Source organism: Exophiala oligosperma (assembly GCF_000835515.1).
Source record: "Exophiala oligosperma strain CBS 72588 unplaced genomic scaffold supercont1.24, whole genome shotgun sequence".
NCBI classification, from domain to species: Eukaryota; Fungi; Ascomycota; class Eurotiomycetes; order Chaetothyriales; family Herpotrichiellaceae; genus Exophiala; species Exophiala oligosperma.
Window position 1 is genome coordinate 74,858 of NW_015622841.1, and position 20,727 is coordinate 95,584.

General features: G+C 47.2%; 3 protein-coding genes across 3 annotated transcripts; 1 reads left to right on the forward strand and 2 right to left on the reverse strand.

The window, feature by feature from the left end:
- Nucleotides 1-6,910: 6,910 nt before the first annotated feature.
- On the forward strand, nucleotides 6,911-7,386 carry PV06_11272 (uncharacterized protein; the record flags this gene model as incomplete). The annotated part of the gene is made up of 2 exons (XM_016412918.1): nucleotides 6,911-7,044; nucleotides 7,098-7,386. The coding sequence occupies 2 exons, from the start codon at nucleotides 6,911-6,913 to the stop codon at nucleotides 7,384-7,386; spliced, it is 423 nt and encodes a 140-aa protein (XP_016256724.1).
- A 9,818-nt stretch (nucleotides 7,387-17,204) lies between these two features.
- On the reverse strand, nucleotides 17,205-18,128 carry PV06_11273 (uncharacterized protein; the record flags this gene model as incomplete). The annotated part of the gene is made up of 1 exon (XM_016412919.1): nucleotides 17,205-18,128. One exon carries the CDS (start codon nucleotides 18,126-18,128, stop codon nucleotides 17,205-17,207), a length of 924 nt encoding a protein of 307 aa, XP_016256725.1.
- A 943-nt stretch (nucleotides 18,129-19,071) lies between these two features.
- Nucleotides 19,072-19,772, reverse strand: PV06_11274 (uncharacterized protein; the record flags this gene model as incomplete). The annotated part of the gene is made up of 2 exons (XM_016412920.1): nucleotides 19,495-19,772; nucleotides 19,072-19,450 (listed from the first exon to the last, which is right to left on the reverse strand). Exons 1-2 carry the CDS (start codon nucleotides 19,596-19,598, stop codon nucleotides 19,072-19,074), a joined length of 483 nt encoding a protein of 160 aa, XP_016256726.1. The 5' UTR covers nucleotides 19,599-19,772.
- Nucleotides 19,773-20,727: the final 955 nt, after the last annotated feature.

Sequence of the window (20,727 nt, forward strand, 5' to 3'; positions counted from 1 at the left end):
TTCGCAACGGTCCAAGGTGTAAAGTCAGGTCCCACTTGTGCCCTCCACAGGGGGTCATGTCCGCCAGCTGCAGACCCCTACTCTACACAGCTATGCCGATCCCAAGCCTCAATTGAGCCTTTCGTGAGATTCAAGACGACAGGATTGCTGCCTCCTTGCCTGCTAGTAGCCCTCATCCTCGACCTATAGTTCTACGTATGCAGAACCTTCAGAGGGACTATCTGGGGGCGTTGTTGGTGAAAACTTCTTGTATGCCTGCGTAATCTGGTCCCAGGTATAGTTGACAGGTTGACCGTCGTGGGGCGTGATACTGATCACAATCTCATCGGCAGAATAGTGTGAGAATGCCCTGGCTCCAGCAAGCTGAGATAGAATTACCCTCCAAAAGGTACGTGCCGTCGCGCCGATTGTGTAGACTTCTGCCGTCTGCGATTTCATGATCTGGTTTGCTTTCCACTGGGAAGTGAACTGCTTTGCGACCATTTGTGCTTCGTTTATAACATTATCGATGTAAGGTGTTGGAAGCATACTGAAACGTCGGATATCGACCAAAATATTAATGGCGTCATGAATGGGAATCGCTGCGGACGGAGGTGGAGTAGGCCGAAATGTTCCCGGTCGTGAGATACTATCGTAGAGAGTGTCTTTGAAGGTCACCGTAGGGGGACACCATAGTAGTCTGCTCCACTGAACTCGGAAGAAAGGTGATTCCATGATGAAGGCCAAAATAAACACAAACAGCGAAGAGCTAGAGAAACTCAATACTAACTGGTCAGTAATGTGAACTTGAGAGAAAAGATCACGCCTGGATATCTAGACCTTAATGATAAATTCGTAACTCTTGAGAGTAAGAGAAGGCTGGACGAATCATATCTTTGATACTGGAAGACATAGTAGCGCGGAGCCCTTTGGGCCATTCGATGCGAGTGACACAAGGAGGTCGAAACTTAGTGCCTACGCGACACCAACGTCTTGGTCGTACCTCGCCAAGCTGGATCAGCGAGAGCCGATTAATACGCACGCTAAACCACCAGATGGTCAGACCGTGTTCAAGGTGTTAATGTTGGCCCACGCCATCCACACAGGGCGAAAGGCTCCGAGACTTGATGAGTCTTACTCTGGGGTTGAGCTGATCTTCACTAGCACATGGTTTCACGAGTGTAGAATGTGACAAGAAATGTTTGTCGAGAGGGGATAGAATGTGGATGTAGCGAGGACTAATAACAGTCAGCCCTTGCGAATATGCTGCGATGCTGTTCGGAAGCAAACACTGATAAGACCCCAGAATAAGTCATTACAGTATTAAGAACTTTTGCAAGTTTTGCAAGTTCTGCCGCACTAGTCTAGATGCCTCACCAATTGAGAGGCTAGTCAAAGTTGATGCCTGCGCGGTGGCCGCCATGGCGACCACTCTTAAAACTTTGGGCGTCCTGTCAGTGACCTGGTAATCGGATTAGACCAGAAGCTTGAAAGGCTGCCCGTTAAGCCATAAAGAGGACGCCCGAGCAAGAGCTTCACATGTTACATGGATTGAGTAGGCGGAAACGCAAGTTAGGACCATGTGAACATCTCAGATCACATTAGCCTGCGAGTTGTTCTCTTTTCCTGGTATCATCAAGAATGTGAATATTAGAAACGCGTCACACTCTAGCCGACATTGCAAGTGGTCAGATCCTTCGAGTCTGCCTTGCAGCTTTCGTGTTCAGACATCCCGTTTCAATGCTACATATCTTGAACTCCCTTGTTCTTGGATTCACATCTGTATGTATTGGCGTGTCTGTGCAATGTATCTAATGAAAACCACTGTAGGTGCGAGGCGCTAACAACGAAATCAATAGAGCGCATTGAAGAAAGGCACAAGTTGTCGTCTTTCTCATCGTAGGCATAAAACTGAACCATATATTCTCATCACCAAAGATCCAGAATAAAACTACTAGCAGTCAGGGCGGGTTCTCAGCCTGTCCACAATCCTATGAGAAGCATAGCAACAGCAGCAGGAGTGAAAGGAAGTCGCACGCGGCCACTTTCTCATAACCAAAACGGAGGACTCTAATGCAGTTATCCCAATTGTCAAGACGCATTCAGGGGAGCCTATGATTTGAATAGCCATATGGATCGGCAGGAGAGGCTGTACAAGTGTAACGTCGTGTAGCTAATGCCAACAGCTTAATGTTTCCTAACACTTTGTTAATTTGGACATTGATAAATGCAATTCTAGGTCTCCCAATTCATGTATATATATATAAAAGGTCGTCAACATGATTTCAATCAGACATTGTTGCCTGACCCTTCTCCTCTTGTGGCTGGCATAGCGTCTTTTCCAACTACACGGGTGAACTTGAAGGACATATATGTCACGGATGGTAACCTAATCCGATGGAAGAAGCTCTACATCTCTAAGGAAAAGAGATACTTATGAGCATCATAATTACCATGACCTCAGTAGCTAACTCTCGTACGAAGGGGGCTCTATTGCAAAGGATACGCGATCGAAGCGACGATACCACGAACTCGAACCGGTGAGGTATTTAATGAATGAGCGGGGGGGGGGGGGGGGAAACTGTCGACACCGGTGGGCTGATACGACCCAACGATCTCCTTTCGAAGCTTCCTTGCACCTCTGTCAGTGTCGCACCTTGTGGAATGATTGGATATCGAGGATTGATGCTACCACCCTCTGGGCTCGCAGTAGGCACAACTTGACACAATCGCCCATCCACCAAGTGTGCACAGGACTGGCTCCGAGTCATCGCTTGTGTATCTATTGGTCCTCATCACACCCACCTTGAGACAATATCATCCCCTCTGTTGACGAATTGTAATGCTTAAGTGGATCAAGCAGCAAAATTATTGTCTGTACGTTGGCTACAGCGACCATCTTGTCGTTAGTCAATTAGGTGTCACTACTGCCTAGTCCAATACACAATTATCCTGTTTCATCATTCGAGAGACCCAAGATCATTGATAGGCAGGAACAAGCATAAACAGAAGTAGAGAGTTGCATAGCTGGGACCGCCCTGGCCATGGCCATATGCCCAGACTCGAAATCATTGAAATGCTTTAAACGGTGGTGAGACGGCGAGCTTGTATTTAATGGTCAGTAGCCGACTCGAAAAGTTCATAGTCTCTCGTCTTCACACCAGCTCTACTGGCGAGTTGGTTATATCATATATAGTCTCGGCCATCAGAAAGGTAGTTCATACCATTTAATTGTCGAACCTAAGAAACTGTCTCAACTTACCAAACTAATTCGTGCTGTTAGTCGAACGAATTTCTTTATTCTCTCCTTATTCATATGGGAATAATGCCTATCGAAACTCACACACACACTGAGCGCAGTGGACGCACTGGGTCTACGTCGATAAAGCGAGACGTAACTCTACACCAGGAAGGAGGCAATGCTGAGATATTGAAGAAGGATGACGTGGAAAGAATATCATATTCAAAGAAGAGGGAGCAAAGGGCCAAAGATCGTCCATCCTACCATTAAATATGACGGTACGAAAGCCTCTTTCCGGGGTTCCAACTAGGACTAACGAACATAGATGAGAAAAGCGCTGCCAGTCGAGAATGCAAAACTTACCTAGTGTAGTTTTCAAAAGAAAAGCCAATCTCTTGAGCTTGGTGCGATAAAGGCCAATAGCAACACGATCAATGTCTGAGAGCTAGTACCTGCATATGCTAAGGAGTGGTATCAAGTGCCGGCTGCGATAAGTGAGGTGGGCATAGAGATTTCGCCGTCAGGGCAACAGAAGTGCAACTCTTCAAATGAACCAAATCAAGGACATGAGCGATTTGACAGACATCCCTCTGGAGTACTGCATATCTGACTCCAGAAAATATTGTCTCGCGCTAGCTTTGTGTCATCCCGTCTTCAGATAATGTCTCATAAACCTAGTAAGAGCCTAGCCTACCAAAATAACGAATCGTCTAGTCAAAGACATTGTATTCCGCCCCTTGTCGCCGAAAGACCTTTGTTTAACACCTTCAAGGGGTGCCAACAGCCTGGCATGCTAACATCATCGATTTGCTTGTTGACATCTAGTTACCTGTTAACCTTACCATTAACTCACTTGTTTTCATAAGATCTCTTGAGAACTGTCTATCAAGGCAGGCAGGAACAGTTACGTTCCTGAATAAGATACACTATGCAGGTCACGTGACCATAACTACGTTCACGCCATTATGGCATGTGACATCAGATTCGTGATTTTAGTGCAAAGCAGTCGGTGAGGGTCTCTGACTGTCACAGCGTTTCCGTAAATCACATGCTAGAACCTCCTGTAACCTTTATCTTGAAATGCTTAAACAGTGGTCTCGAGGCTACGCACAATCAAAGAGGTGTTGGGCTTCAACGGTCTTTGTTAGACATCGCTTTTTCGCTTAAATTGATCGCCCTCAGCTATCACTGACAGGTCTCCTAATGTTCGGAAGAGGGCTGGGGCTGGCTCCTGTAGCTTGGTGTAAGGGAAGTATGTTTGTTCAAGATTTGCCAGATTGGTGGCTTAGCGGCTCATCATGAACGAGCACAATTGTTCTGAGTGTTTGACCGCACAGAGTATTTGCAAAGGCTGATGTACGCACGTTCAATTGCTTGACCTAGAGTGTGAGTGCTCATATCAACTGACAACCCACTTCCCTGTCTACTGCTCCAAGCCTGTTCCCTTCCAACAGCGTATATCGATGAGATTCCCCGTCAACAAAACGAACATATATCGTCTGACGCTCCTCAGGGTGCTGTCAGAATGATAAGACCTCCGGGAATAATTACACCGAAACAATTACGAGGTGTCGGATAGGTGGGAGAGAACCGATAAAGCCAGAATCAGGTACTATAGACGTTGGAAGAACTCTTCTGTTGCTTGAAGTATCTATTTCAATTGTTGACAGTTGGCAATGGCAACGAGAGAGTAGGAAACCGGGATGAGAATCACCGAACAATAACAATCGGCTGATCATCGAACCACTGTCGGCATTGCTTCTCTTTCTCATCTCTTAGGTACAAGCTGCCTCTCGGTGTCGAAACTCTGGAGGACTGTCCAAGGCGATAGTGACTCCCATCATCATCGGATCTCTCATTTGTGCAATTCGCGACGCGAACTTCCAGCGTACCTCTATTTGTTTTCAACTTGAGAAAGGTAACCGTATCGCTGAATTCAATCTCGTGTAAGTGGGGCTGCAGAGCTTCGTACAGTGTTCTACTCTTAGTGTTTGGACTGTGAAGCACCATGAGATTTGCTTCCAAGGACCCATGTTCGCAGTTCTGATATTGACACTTGATTATGACCCAGTGATCATGATAAGTGACGAAAAACTTTTCATGATCACCACGGCGCAAGCTCTTGTTCAAAATCCAAGGATGATTCTTGTTTGGTCCATCGCAAGAGGAGCTGGTGATGGAGCATTGCTGAGACACACCGCAATCCCGCCGAAGCAGAGGGCTCGTATAGGACGAGAATGAGTCGCTGGGGTCAGGAGGAGAGAGATCATCCGTGCTGATATTAGAGTCACGAGCGACAGGTTTGTAGGAGTGCATTTGTCGCATGGCTGATGTCTTGCAAGATTCTTTGCACAGAATATTTGGTATACGAGAAAAATTCCAGGTAGAAGGACTGCTTTTGGAGGCGTTTTGAAGGATTTAAGCTGACAGTATCTAGCTACCTGGGACCAGATGCGGCGGCCCTTCTTTTCGTTAAGTGCTCTTGTCGGAAAAAGTGTATCTGAGATAACGACCATGGCGTTTAGGATTGGTAACAACTACCAGACAGTGTTACGTGAGTCGGAGTTTAGTCGATATTGTGCCCAACGGTCTCACAGGATAAAGTCGTGACATTGATGCGGCAAGCAGTGTCCCCGACCAATCATGGTATCCAAGGCATGCTGACCGTGGTGAAGATGACACGAAGTTTGGAGCGTTTGCGGTCACACAGTCAATGAAGGCAAAACCATTGGTTTGTGTTACAAATACATGTTCCCATGCGCAGTCCGATGTTTCATTGCACGGCCCATTGTGCTGGCCGTGCTCTGGAAATTGGTGTTCGAGGGGCCGACCGGCTAAGGTTGTGTCGACTCTGCATTTTCTTTTTGGCTATACTTCCTCCTCCGAGTCGATTTCGACATTTCTGCTTCCCATTAGCGCCACGGGTAATCAATATCTTGAAAACGTGGACGAACTCATTAGGGAGTGCTCGGCGTGATGGACCGAGTCTGAACAAGTCTTTTCATTGCAGGGCAGATGACACCTTCGCCCAAGGTTGTTGCCAGCTATCAAAATTCAATTCTATCCCTCTCCAGTCTCAAGCAGTGACATTAGATTATATTGGTCTAGGGCTGTTATTCCCTTGCGCACTACCTGTAATCACCGCTAGCGTGGGAAACCTACGACAACCACCCACCGGTTTCACATACGCATGAGATGCCGAATCGATTGGCTTTCACAGTCCCGCCACCAAGTCATCCAGTGACGTGGAGGAGTTTGATAGCAAGGTAGCCGCCGAAACCTGTGTTTGATTGGAATTAGAGCCAAACGCATCAGTCAAGGGTGGTAGCCGTTACAGTCGCCGCATAGGCAACAATATTGTAACGACCAGCCTCTTAACCGGTGAAGCATTTTTAAGCAGGACTCTGTTCAGCTACCAGTCAACCATTGATATTTTACATTTTCTGTCTCTCAATAACATGATTGGCTCCAGATGATAGATAGATTCTATTCCCAAGTGGAGTATCACGTCCTACCAATCTTGTGCAACATTTTTCCCTCTGGTTGCCTACTTTGGTGCGTTATCAATAAGGAGTTGGAGTGGATGGCACCTGGGCTTGATAGATATGACATCCTCGTCACATACAGAAGTATGTTCAAAAAGTTTCATTCTGAATTCCCTGTGCTGGGTGTTTTCACAAGAAGTCGAAAATGTCCTGGATACCTCGCACTCAAGAATCTCGAGCGGATAAAGCGGGTTTGATGACTCACCAGCTGCGAGCGTCGTCTCCAGTCTTTTGCAGTGGCATTGGAGACACCGAAACGGCTGCTGACTGCATCTCCAGGTAGTCTGAATCTTAGTTTCATATGCTTACCAAGCTAACCGAAAGATGAGCAGTACTACTACTGTATATTCTCCCCAAGCCGGAACATCGATTGCAGCGGGAGAGTCACCGAGCCCAACCATTTCTGTCCGGGTCGAAGGGTTGACTAAGGACATCGTCGAAGAGGATTTAAGAACCGTGTTCCAAGTCTTTGGGAAAGTGATTTGCGTCAAAATTTTGCCGGACAATGGCTATGCCTTGGTGGGATACACTCAGAGGGTTGATGCTGAAAAGGCTTTCCAATGGCCTGACGGTATTCCGATCAAGGGTATCTATGTTCGCGTCCTGCCATTGGAAACCTAAGCCAGACCTCAAATTCGGCCGCACCTCTGCCTACCCGTTCAATTAAGGGAACACTCGGAGTTCGAACCATTCGAATTCGCCCAAGAAGAAGAGACTCAGGAATTGTGAAAAGATACAAGAACCCACGTTCAAGCTAGAATTTACATCAGAGAAAGAGTGATCCCATTAGGTCAGTGTTACGATGGGATCTGAATGATCGAGCCGGTGCTTGCGGGCTCCTCAATGATTCTTGGTTGCTACATAGGACGAGTCTGGCATTCCCCGCCAATCAGTAACTCCCAGTTCTGTTAAAGACAGTACACCTGCTTTCCACGGTCCTCGTCCAATGCTTTCGCTAGCAGCTTTGTTCACCTGTCTTCAAGGCCTTGATCAACGACTTGTCTGAAGGCCAGCTTTCAAACAGCGAAAACCCTCCCCTCGTTCGAATGCCCGAAGACCATCCAGAAGACCTTAGGCAGACTGTAAGAGTTTCGATTGAATTAATATGGTCATACGTAGCAGACTACGATGGTAGAATTGGAAATATTTGTAATCCCCATCTCTCTCCACTCATTAGCCTTCACCATTTTTCAAATGCCCTGTACAGAATACTCTAAGCTGATACACTTCCGCGTGGCAGGAAGCTGTCTGAAGACTCCACGCTAGCCCGTTTTCCTGGGTAACGAAAGTCTTCAGACAACTGGCGAAAAGAACTCTAGACGCGCAATGCGGTTGTCGAAACGACCACGGTGCAGGCATCGACATCGGCAGGGTATAAAGTGCCTCAGTAACTGCAGCATAACGTGCAATGTCTCTCCAGCGCAACTGGCTGTCACCCCTCCCTACCAAAAAGAGAGACTGTTATTGATCGCTGAGAGCCAGTTATTTCACAGACAACAACACGCAAGGGTCTGAAAAGAAGCAATCACAGAAGAGCATCATACTGGTCTGCAAAACCCTGTTTGCCTTGCTGGTTGAGAGGTTAAGACATAGCTGCTGCCTGTGCGGTGTCCGTTCCGGCGACCGTTACTGTGACCACTTCTAGGTCGGTTCCTTCCCATAAAACAGCCTCCCTGCTCAAGGACCCTGCAATAGTCACACACTCGTCGTTTTCGAGTTTCGTGCTTGTTTGCAAACAAGACCGATCTATGTGATTGTTGTCCCCTTGGCTGCATGCACGAACGGTATTCCCATATGCCATTGACTTATATTGATAAGTACTTTGTACAGACCTCCCTTCTCTATTCTTTAAACTCATAACCGCCGCTCATTTCAACGCAGCTAATACAGTTTCCCGACCTAGTTCAAAGTCTGTGTGCAGTGACAACAATGCAATCCATATCGCAAGCACTTCCATTTTACGCTACATCTACGCATCTCCCAATACTAAACAGAAAACATCAACACTTCGGCATAGAGCTCTTCGTCACGACAAATAAGAGCTTCACCAAGGCGAATAACGAATGGATCTGCTATAGGCGAAATCATATCACGATTGATTGCTCTTTTAAATGGGAACCCTTTGATATCGAAGGCCCGCTCTGTATCTTGAGAGGTGCCCAAGGTGAACCAATCCAGGAGTTTGCTTTGTCCATTTCGGCCGAAACAATGGGAGAAGGTAGCAGCCATTCCTTGATTCAGTATACATCAAAACGCGATAAGGATGACAAACTTGTCCTTCAAAAAAAAGTTTTCAGTGCCAGAACACCTCAGAATTCTGTCCGAATGCCAACGAGCTGCATGTTCGAGAGAATTCATTTTCAAAATTCAACATACAGTCGGGGATCACAACAACCGTATTTCATTGTTGTTGAGTTCTCCGCTAATATTTCCAGAGATAAAGAGAATTGGGTCACTATTGCGACGAAGAAGTCCCATTCAGTGATAGTGCGAGGTCGCAACCCGTCTTATTATCAGAGGATGTGTAGCAGAAGCGTTGACACCCCTCAAAGTCAGATATCGAATGCCATCAAACAGAAATGTGATGCAAGTCCAGACAACAATCGAAACACTCCCTCTTCATCTTGTGCACGTGGCACGAGTGAGTCACGAGGTTTTCCACCAACCGGGCAAGAAATCCCAGACCAAGTTGAGGGGGCTGTTTATCCGCAAGGGAAAGCGAGCGAGATTATCGATTCACTGCGATTCGGGATAAATTGCTATCGGCCGATTTGTTCTTCAACTTTATCGGCAACTTCACCTGAAAGGTGTGCATCCCATCTCCAGGAATACAATGCCGGCTGTACTACGAGTGCGAATGAGCGTTCAGGATGCGAGCTCGAGGTCAATGACAATGTTTCGTGGTAGGTTTGATCCCTTTAATTAGGTCTTTTATTGACAGAAGACAGGAAAATGCAAGGCGCCGCCTACGACTCCATGCAATTTCAAAAAGAGAATGGCACTGATCGTTACAATACGATCTTTAACGGAAGCATCTCCTCCTTCCATTCTCCAGGAACTCATGACCTGCACACTTCTAGACTGGCGCTACCACCACCATCCACCTATCTGCACTTGGACAATCTCTATCAACAGTGCTTCTCATGGCAGCCGCAGCAACCATGGCCACCCCATGATGCTGTAGACGGAATGAACGATGTCGACATCAATAATGACAATTCCGCACAACGCCACGACCAAAAGTATACGTCAGCTAATTTGGTCAATACTGAGGTAGACCTTTTGCAGCCTTCTTTTGGAGCCCTCAGTCAGCAGTCCTACAGGTCGATATACGATACTCCTTCGCTTTGTGGCCGTCACTCTCCGACGTCGCCAACAGGCGCTGCTAATGCTAACAGACAAGGTAGAGGGCTAAGAAGTAATTTTCCCAAGTATATTACCAACATACTCCGTCGTTGGCTTGACGACAATTCAGATTGTCCATACCCTTCTATGGAGACCAAAAAGTCACTGGCGGGAGAGACAGGACTCACATTGGGACAGGTGAGTTTTGTCTGTCTGGGTATATGTTTATCTGCCCTGACAAGCTCTAGATTGATAACTGGTTCATGAATGCTCGGCGACGTTGTGCGCAACTGCAAATGCCCCGAAAGTAGCCTGGACCTTTAAACTACCCAATTGATGTGCCTAGGATCTTCTGAAGAGTGATTGAAAAGATAGGATGCTTCATGTTAGGAACACAGTGTAACGGATGACATGTATTTCAAGTCGTAGCAAGTCCGAGAGATTCGGGTTGTGAAAGGGCATGTTTTGATATAATCCATATCCAAATACCAAGCTCGGGGCTTGCATTGAGTGCGCACTTACGATCGGATTTGTCTTCTTGCGTCGACGTCAACGCACTGTTCGATCTTAAAGTCGCGGTCTTCGGGACCTGTTGGCTGTGTTGCGTCCCTGGAGGTTGCTCTACTGGGACTTGCTTCACAACCTCGAGTGGTAGTCGTAAGGTCGTAGGTACTGTCAGCAGAGTCTGAAGCCCCTTTCTTTGAAAATACAGTTACTCCCGGAGTATCGATGAAATCGCCCTGTTGTCTGTTGTCACGGAATCCTTCGATAGACTTGGTAAACGGTTTATAGTTGATCTAGAGCTAATAAACTAGGTCAGTGAGTTGGGGAACACTCTGGATATGGAACTGAGGATTTGATCAAACGCATGATCCACCCGCGCCTTTTATCCATCCTTAAACGTTACTGATGGGAGAACGAACTTCTTGATTGAGAAGGTTACAGCGGCGGTGATCACTCGGCAGAAGAGAGCTTGCGTCCATTGACGTTTGATGGGTTGTTTGTCTTCTGGGGAAATCATTAAGATACTGCTGTGGGACCGCCATGTCTCTCATATGTCTTCCAAGAACAGCAGTTAATCAACTGGAGCGCAGACATGAATATAGATAGGAACGTAGATGAGAGAATATTGTAACCATGGGCAAGCTTCGACACAAACAACGTCCATTTTCGACATGTAACTTTGGGTGACGGATGACTGTGAAAGGTGCATCATCATCATCATCATCATCATCATCATCATCATCCACCAACACCCTCCGAACAAGGGCTTGCACCCCTCTTGCAGCCTTATTTTTTTCAATCTGGATCTGACAGGCAGCTGTTTCCAGCCTCTGCTCTGGCCCAATGAGATGGGTGTCATGTCTCTTAGGGTGGTCGCCGGAACGGTCACAGCGCAGGCATCAACTCTAACCAGCCTCCCGACCGGTGTGCTGTTTAGACTAGTGCGGACAAAGTGCCAAGGTTTCAAAAGTGGTGTTTAATGAATCCCTGTTGTTTTTGCTGCTGATATGGTTGGCTTTTCACTTTCGCGTAAGGCACGAGTGCCTACGAAGTCCGTGTAGGGTGGCAATTAGTAGTGCGCTGCAGTAGAGGACGATACCTCCACCCTTTTAACACAGGTTCGCAATCAAATCGTTCCCTATTCCGAGCGACTACCTGTGGCTGTGGGTGGAAGAGCTTAATCATGCCCATGCAGCAACTACTGCCCAATTCAACTTCTCAACTGCCATCCACCACAGCCCCTAGTTCACATCAGTCCGTAGACAGGGTCCATTGCTAATGCCAACCACTGCCTTACTATGCGGACTGAAAACTATAGCTCTGTGATTGAACAAAACAAAAAGGGTCAAAATTTAACAATCAAAAACAATGCAAATGAAACACGGTAGGGATCCAATTCAAAACCCTACAAGCCGCGCGATCTGGCCTGAGTATTTTCAGTTCACGCTCGCTATCAGAATCTTTATTTCTGTAACAAGGCTGTACACAAAGTCAAAAGCAAAACACAGGCCCGAACATGATAGGCTAGGATTCAGTCGGTCCTTTGGACTCCTCGTTTCAAAGAAGATAAATACAAAGAAGCCTAGCTCGTGACGCACTTCTTCATCCATCATACGAAGTGACAATTCGATTCTCCTCCTTCTCCACATTTTTCTCCTCCCAAACGCTCGTCTCATCCAGGAGCTCACAACGATGCTTCAACGGGAGCCAATCTCCGTAGGTTATCGCCGTAGGTCTTGAGGGTTTAGAGTGACTGTATTGGGCCCTGCGCCCAGTGACACTCATGTAATGGAGACAAGCATTCGTTGCCAGTGACGGGATAATCACAGCGATGCCTTGAAATATCTTCCATATAGTGAAACAGACAGGAAGGCAAAGAGAGCAAGACTCAAAGCATTGGTTGAGACTAGCTGCTGACTGTGTGAAGATCTAGATTTACGCGCTCACAAGACTCACCTGTGCCCCATTGCAAGAGCCATATGGCTAGGTGAAATGGATCACAAGGTGGCTTAGCGCCAGAAGAAAATGGACCGTTGCATGAGTCGTTGTTGTACATTGTCCTCAATACATCGCGACCTTATAGGGCCAATCAAGTTGATTTTGGCGTCCCGATAAACAACTCAGGGTGACATCGGTCAAGGTAATGAAACAACAAATCTTGAGGCATGTATTATAAAGCTCACATCATATCATTGTGTGCCTATCACTCTTCACTTGGAACACTTCAAAGATCATTTGAGTTGCAAACCTTGTTTCCGAAAGGTTTATACCAGTCGCGATTACACAGTTTCACACCCAAGAGCACAAAACAACCAAGACAACATGAATTCCTCTCACACCACGAACGGTAGAAAGAGATTCTATTACCAACATTACTGGGTCAAAGCAAGCTTTGCGAGGGTAGAGGAAGCCAGGGGCCAGTTACCTGAAATCGAAGAAATTGATCAGGACGATGGGAAATGTTTGATAAGATACACTGGAGATGAGGAGGATCTAAAACGTTACTTTGGTCAAGATCTGGTGCAACAACGTGAAATCGAAGACGACGATGAGGAGGCTCTATATGTGAAGCAGGTCAGCCCATCCAAGCAGGGCGATCGGCAGGGAACCATGCGGTGAGCATTTCCGAGTTGAATGATAGATGGGAAAAGCGGATTGGCCTTGATTCACGCTTTCGAAGGTCGACCAACCGATATCTCGCGTTTTTCAAAACTCGACACTTGGACCAAGCGCAACCCGAAAACAAGGACTAAGTCTTGCTCACAAGCAGAAGTTGCTATACTTGTCTATCAGTAAATCAAGCTTTTCCGGTCCAGAAGTGGAATGTATCTCAATCGTGTTCTGAGCCACCTTCCCAAGCTCTGTTACGCCGCAAAGTGGGATGCTGAAATCAAACCTGAATCAAGACCTGAGACATTTCGCCATACTATTGTCGATCTAACCGCACTCGCCACTGACGGTTTCCTAAGACCATCGATGCATGATGTGTCGTTCTCGTAAGACTCATTGGACAAACATCGATCAAGTTTCGTGCACTGCGCAGAAGTTAGCATATATTTATCACTTGCATGATCGAATTGTTTGCGGCCAGAACAGGAAATGTCATTGTTGCTGATATTTCAGGATTCAAGAAGCTTTATTTGTCATGTATCACTCGATGATAAAGCTATCTGAGAACTACATTATGGTACAGAAATCCCATTGTTGCGGAGCCGTCTGGCTAATTGGATATCCTTGGACTGTATGGTGACTCGCTTGGCATGAATGGTACACCAGTTCGTGTCTTCAAAAAGCGACACCAAATAATTTTCAGCAGCTTCCTGAAGGGCGCCCAGGGCTGATGATTGAAACCTGAGATCCGAGTTGAAACTCTGGGCGATTTCTCGGACAAGGCGTTGAAAAGGAAGTTTCCTAATCAGCAAATCGGTGGATTTCTGACCACGTATCAGTCAGACTCAAACGATGAAGGCACTCACGACTGACCTGATAACGTCTTATCTCTCGGAGAGCAACCGTTCCCGGTCTATACCGACGTGCTCTTTTCACTGTGCACGATTAGCATCGCCGATGGAGGAACTCAGGACAGGATTAAAAACCTGCCACCTCCGGTTGAAGGAACAGCAGCACGCGCTTTCAAGGACTTTCGTGCTGTTTTGGTGTGAAGGGCTCGACGGGGTTGTTTGCCACCTGTAGAGAGACGTGCCTAGAAGGTAAGTCACATAAATTTATCAGTCAAGCATACACATACAGTCTGCTTCGTGCGCGCCATATTTCAATTGTAGACCACTTGACGGCTTGGAAAGGAAAGAGAAGGCCTTGCGAAACAGTGAGGGATCGATGGATTTTTATTTTCTACCGGAGACGCCTTCGTATAGTCCTGCAAGTGATCCATTTTGACGCGTACCTGCCGGCCTCAGCATTCCATAGAACTCGGGCTAGTTATTACCGTGAGGAGGCTGCACTCCTACGATCCAAACAACTTGTTATCGATGCCATCGATACGCTATCACGTCAACCATTTTCTGCCGGCCTCCTACATGGTCACCGACCAACCTTTCGGAATCCCCTGTCTCCTGATTGCTGCCTGCGAAATGATTGGTCTTCTATCTCAGACTTCGACCTGCCACCCTCCAAATTCAATGTCGCATTTGTTCCAGAAAGGGACGGCCAGGCTGAAATGATTGGAAATCATTATCTCGCCGTCTCACCGTTTCCGCAAGCCATTCTACGCGATGCCATAAAAATGACTAATAACTTTAGTTTCGAGATGTCCATTGCGTAGAGGGGAAGACTACTCCACCCGCCTTTATTTTCAGTCTGTCGGGGCTATCGAGACTGTACAGGGATGGCTACATAGGTTGCTCCCTGAAATGTTCCTCTGAAATGTTCCTCTGAAATGTTCCTGTGTTACTAGGAACGGGTGCTCCCAAAAGATAAAAGCTGCCTCGACCTCCTTGACAAAGGTGTATCGGTTGCATAGCTTCAATAAAGTTCATTTCCAACTATGTCGGCTTCTCGCTTTCCCTCCACCAAGAATACCGTTCAGCTCTGCAGACTTTGCGGCAATGTCCATCAAAAATGGCAATGTCCAACCGATGCCAACTCTTTCCGTCCGTGTTGTGGATCCTACAAAAACCGACCCCATATGTCAAAGCGAAACCCGGAAACGATAGTCGCATGCAACAAGGCGGATGAAGCAACAGCTCGAACGGCACAACAAGGTCGGAAAGTTGGGTTAGACGAGAGCCCTAAGTTCGATATGAGAACCTGAACAAACGCCACGCTAGAGCGGGCGGAAGAGCCGATCCATCCAGGCGAAAGATTTGAGACCCTGGAGGTTTCTGTGGTAAGCCTTGGCTTCTTATACCGATCAAATGTTGGTGGATTCCCTCGTTAACCAGGCTCTGTCAAGGGGATCGTGACACTGCAAACTGAGGAGGAGGAAGCAGGGTATGATACGCTGTTGAGAAGGAGGTTTCTCTGCTCTACCAGGTTCTGGAACTTTCTTGCGAGTGAAGCTGTGCATCGTGTTGAAGCTCTCTCACAATCTCTTTCCATAGCTGCTCTTGAAAAAGATTGAGTCCTAGAGAAGAGCTGAATGACTGCACGATAGACTCTGTATGCGAGGAGTTTCGGTGGCGCGACCACAGCTAGAAGGGCAAGGGAACAGTTAGCGCGAGGGCACGTGATGTTCCTATGCTGGAAGAATGCAAGTCACGTGAAGAGTACCAGGTGTGGTTGTGGCAGCGAGAAGAGAATCACCTGAACCACTGTAGCAGTTGAGAATAAGTAAATCCGATCCTTTAGCACTAGATATACCATCAATGAATGTACTATTTCGTTGCCGGTTGAATCCGGAAATTGGCTTGTACGCAGAGTACAGAGATGCTATGTCAACATATCTGTCTCAAGCTGTCTTCGAACATTGGAATCCTCCATGATGCGTTTGACCAAAGTTCCCTTCATGGTATCTTCCGAAGAGAATGATGAAGCCCAAATTTTGGCCAAGATATCAATTCTGTGTTCATGAATCCATTCTTTGCCTTGCAAGAGTTCCTTTCTCGCGTACCATTCAGTCACGTAACTAAGCAATTGTGCCTGGGGTTGGTGATCCAAGAAGTCCCTGTAGCATACACGGAGCAGAATCCAGTCGTGAGCTCTAGAACAGAATTGACAAAGTTCGTATGTTCTCTCTTGAGACGCCACTGCCCATATAAGACTTGGTGCGCATTGTCGGTGGACATTATGAAGGCAGGGAGTCCTTGCAAAAGTTTCTGAGGACCTAATCTCCTTGGGACAAACGCCACACGGAGTCGACACCGTGGCCAAACACATCTAGGATCACCGTTAGAAGGAGAGCCTGGGCTGATGGCAATCATAATACCCTAACTAACTGCCTGGCGCCCTCAGTTCGACCTGGTTTGGCAGTCAATATATTCACATTGCCCCAATCTGCCACACCGTCCTCTTCCTGGATTGGTTCAAGCCTCGCAATCGACCTCTTCTTTTTGCTAGCCGCTGCTAACTTTGCCGTAGGAGACCTCGTAGACATGCTCACAGAGACGTTATTTGGAGTTAAAGACAAAAGAAGTTACGATATAGACTGTATGGAAACTGAGAATATGTGAGTGGGGCTCTACCCAGCCTCGTTTCAGTCCTCGTGTCGTGACTTGAAAAAGAGCCTGCTTCTCCATATTCGCCTGGATCCAACCTCACTATTTCTCATTCTCGGAAGCAGCAGGTTAATGAGAAAGCGCGGTGCAACTGAGAAAAAATTTGCGCAAAATTTTCCTCCCACCGGGTTGCATACGAGGAAAAGCAACCCAACTGGACGCTTGTCATTTTTTTTTAGGTTTTCGAATTTCGAATTCGGGAGCAACAATCTGGGTTTAGCACAGAAGGAAACCCACGAAAATCGTCAATTGATATCCAACTGTTCAGCATCATGGGCAAAAGGCTATATGGCTGTGCCATATGTGGTCAAGTAGATTACCCGGTTTTTCAGGAAGGCTGGCAACGAAGGTTTCCAACCACAAAATTTACTCTGGATGTAGAGAAATACTGCATCTATGACACCTGCTAAGCAGGAACTATCTGGCTTTCATCTTTCCGACTTCAAAAGTGGCCGCGTAAAAGTGCTTCCCGCCGGGCCGAAGGTTATTTGCGCCTCTTTGATACTTGATCGTCTCCTCGCAGTTCATGTCGAAACGATTGGTCCAAAGTCGAATCTGGCTCATTATCCGTTCAGTTGACTCCAGAAGGCGATCCCTACCAAAGAGTGTGTTAACGAACTCCATTGCTCCGTCCTTGCCCATCTTGCCTGCGCCGTGACGCTTTATACTCTTCAGCATAGGTCTTTCGCAAACTCTGATGAGATTTTTGAACTTGTTCCACAGTACATAACCTCCTTCAAGGAAGGACTCGACATCCTCAAGTCCGTTTAGTGTAGGGATGCGACCGACACACTCTTCGGCTTTTTTCATCTTGCCCGCAAGTTTGATTAGAAGTAGCCACAACTCCCCCGCCATATCAGCCATTGGTGTAGAGGCGCCGAAATGGACTACCGTCCAGTCATAGATCCACTTGCCTAGCGAGTTGGCGTCGAAGACACTTCCCAATAGAATAACAGGCAGCTCCATGGGATCCCAGTGCTTGACGGAATACCCTGCGGGAATTCTGGCCCTGACAGCATCTGCTTCCGTGGCGGGCATTGTTGGTGAAGACTGCGGAGAGTAGGAAGTGCTGTATCGATATAATTGCTCATCGATAGTATCCTCACGTTCATGACGAGGGCCTGAGATCGTACGAAAGTCAACCCTTCGATGTCCGTAGCCGTTCCTACGAGCTTCATCGTCGTCATCGTCGTCATCGTCGTCATCGTCGTCATCGTAGATATGGACATAATTCTTCGACCGAGGAGGTGAGGTGTATCCCAAGCCGTGAAATCCGTCGTTGCTATGTGGATCACCGGCTCCGTCCTTAGATTGATATGCAAACGTCCTCTCTCCTTTCATACCACAAGTTTCAGGCGGAGGCGAGGACTCTAGTCTGAATAGCCTTTCTTTGTCTTTAGCCAAGAAAGAGTTGTGAGTCGTCCGATATGGGTCCGGTGTCTCGTTCTCTTGTGAATGGCGGGCATGGCACGAGGTAAAGTAGAAAGTGCCATGCAATATCACGTTGGGACAGCAATTCATACTGGCTACTGGTCGAGTATGCTTGAGCGTCGTTACAAGACAGCACAAAAGGCTAGCTGCTATTGCTGTCGAACACTTTTGGTAGAAAGTGGCAGGCCCAAGTGAATTAAAAAGAGATTTCGAAAGCTTGAAGCCAAGGCGAGGAGAAAAACAGCTGGCGTATTCTCCACGGGTCACTTTTGATCCCTCCCAGCCTCTTCCATTTTATACTCCTGGGTGCGCGGCCTAAACCACCAGCTTAGATAGGTTGTGTTACATCCAAAACGCTAACACGATCCGTTGATTCGATGCGGATGTAGGGAAATGAGTAGGGTCAAAGTATTCTGTCTGTGACAGCGACGCCAGGACCTACAGATCATCTCCTCTACCATTGCTATCGGGTACCCTAACCAGGGCCGAGTCTTGGAGTCCGAGATCCAACTCTTTGAACGGCCTGGTAGGCATTCGAAACCATTGCAGTTGCCATGAGAGTGTACTGAATGGCGACATTATGTTCTCGCGCAGCCATCTCAGTCTTGTAACTAGTTGCGCATTATCGGCATCTGCCAGGAGATACGGAGCAGCTACCAGAAAGAGGCAAGTGATTTTACATTAGCCGGTGTCACAATGCCTTCCCATTATCTGTTGTCTCATTTTCATGAACATCAATATAATCACCACGCATAGACAGCATTTTCTCCGGAGTGTGGATTTCGATTCCCATAGAGAGCTACGTGGAGACCCATTCAGTCACGAATAAAGAGGACATCTTTGCGAACCGCTTTCAGGACGACATCTTAAGCTCAGGCTTGTTGTATCGATTGTATCGTGGCGGAGGGCTGTCGTCAACGACTTTGGGCTGAAGAGGAATTTCGAACTTCGCACGGACGCATGTACGGCCTGCCCGGCGTAATTGCGCTTTGGGAGCTCGAGAACTTTCCACTTTGCTAGGGCTTCGAAACTCTCTGACCTGTTTCGCACCAGCCTCTACATCGCGTCGAAGGTTTTTCCTGATCTCTTCATATAATTGTCCTTTTGACTCAATCTCATCTTCGTGATCCCGCCTGATTCCATGCTGGGTAAAAGGGTTCATATTATCATTGACCCATATCCATCCCTGTGCATATTCCCAAATCCGCAACAGATGTGGATTATCTGCTGATCTACAGGATTAGATGATGCCATGGCCAATTTGTGAACAGCTAACCTGGCCATAAATGTGCCTCCTTCTTGTGTGATCACTTCATAGTCATGTTTATGGTGCCCATTAGGTCGGGATAGGTTCTCGCTTGGTCGTGTCATGGTTGCCATTGAAGAAAGTTCGGCTGAGAACACAAGAGGAAAAGTTTGCAATATAGTCAGCAGCAGACTGCTCAATTGCACTGCAGAGCAAAAAGGTCTACCCACAGGATTATATGACTTCGTTCAAGGCTGTGTGGCTGGAATTTGACGACCAAGAAACCCTCCAAAACCGGATGCCTATCAAAATGCGACCTAGGAAAATCTCGAGGGTGGGATGTGACTGGAAAAGTTCGAAGAGGAGGAGACAGCTTCACGACTCTGGTTCCAGAGGGCAAGGAAGCGTCGCGCGTCTACGAAGCTGAAACCATCCCTGCATAACTCGGGAGATACCAGACAGGAATAAAAGGCCAGGCAGATCATTGGATGGTACGGCTACGTTAGCGTGGGGAAGTTTTGCAGTTCTTGCCAGACTTATTGGTCCATAGGTGCTGTAGCCTCACGTTTGAGGAGGCTGGTTATCTTGAGGCCTGTGCGGAACTTCCGGGTGTTTACCACCCTGGTAGGAGCTGGTGTTGCTCCCCTTCTTTACATTTAGAAAAAGCTTGGACCATTTCTTCAGATTACATCGTGGAGCTCACATTTAAGAAATTGGACGTGAGTCGTAACTCTGATAGGAAATTGGTCGCCTCTTTTCGGGCTGTTAAAAATCAAAAACACTTGAGTTAGGCTAGACGGAATGCAACCACTAGGCAATTTGAGTGTCAAGGGTTCAATGTATTGTATCGTCGAGACTGTCCTCGATGACTGGGAGGCTGTTTTCTATGTAAAAAGGAGTGAAGATTCCTCCTTTAGTTGATCGCCGCATCAAACGAGCGCCTGTGAAATAGGCCTAGGGAGTAAAAATGAGCGTCTAAATGGGGTTGTAAAAGGAGCAACTTGAGCCTAGTACGAGGTCTAGACTTGTACGTAATAATTGTTACAGCCTGCACTTTGAATATGTTCCAACAGCGATCACATCATCCGTCATTTCGCCTCCTCCTAGTGGACTTCTTTGCCTCATTCGAGTTGTATACTGTTTGTCAATGGTCAAGGTAGACCTTTGCGTCGAAGGGCTGCCGTGACACATCGTTGGAGGGGCGTATCGCAGTCAATCGTTTCGTCGTCTGCGAGAGGGGAAACCGATCTTGACAAGATACTG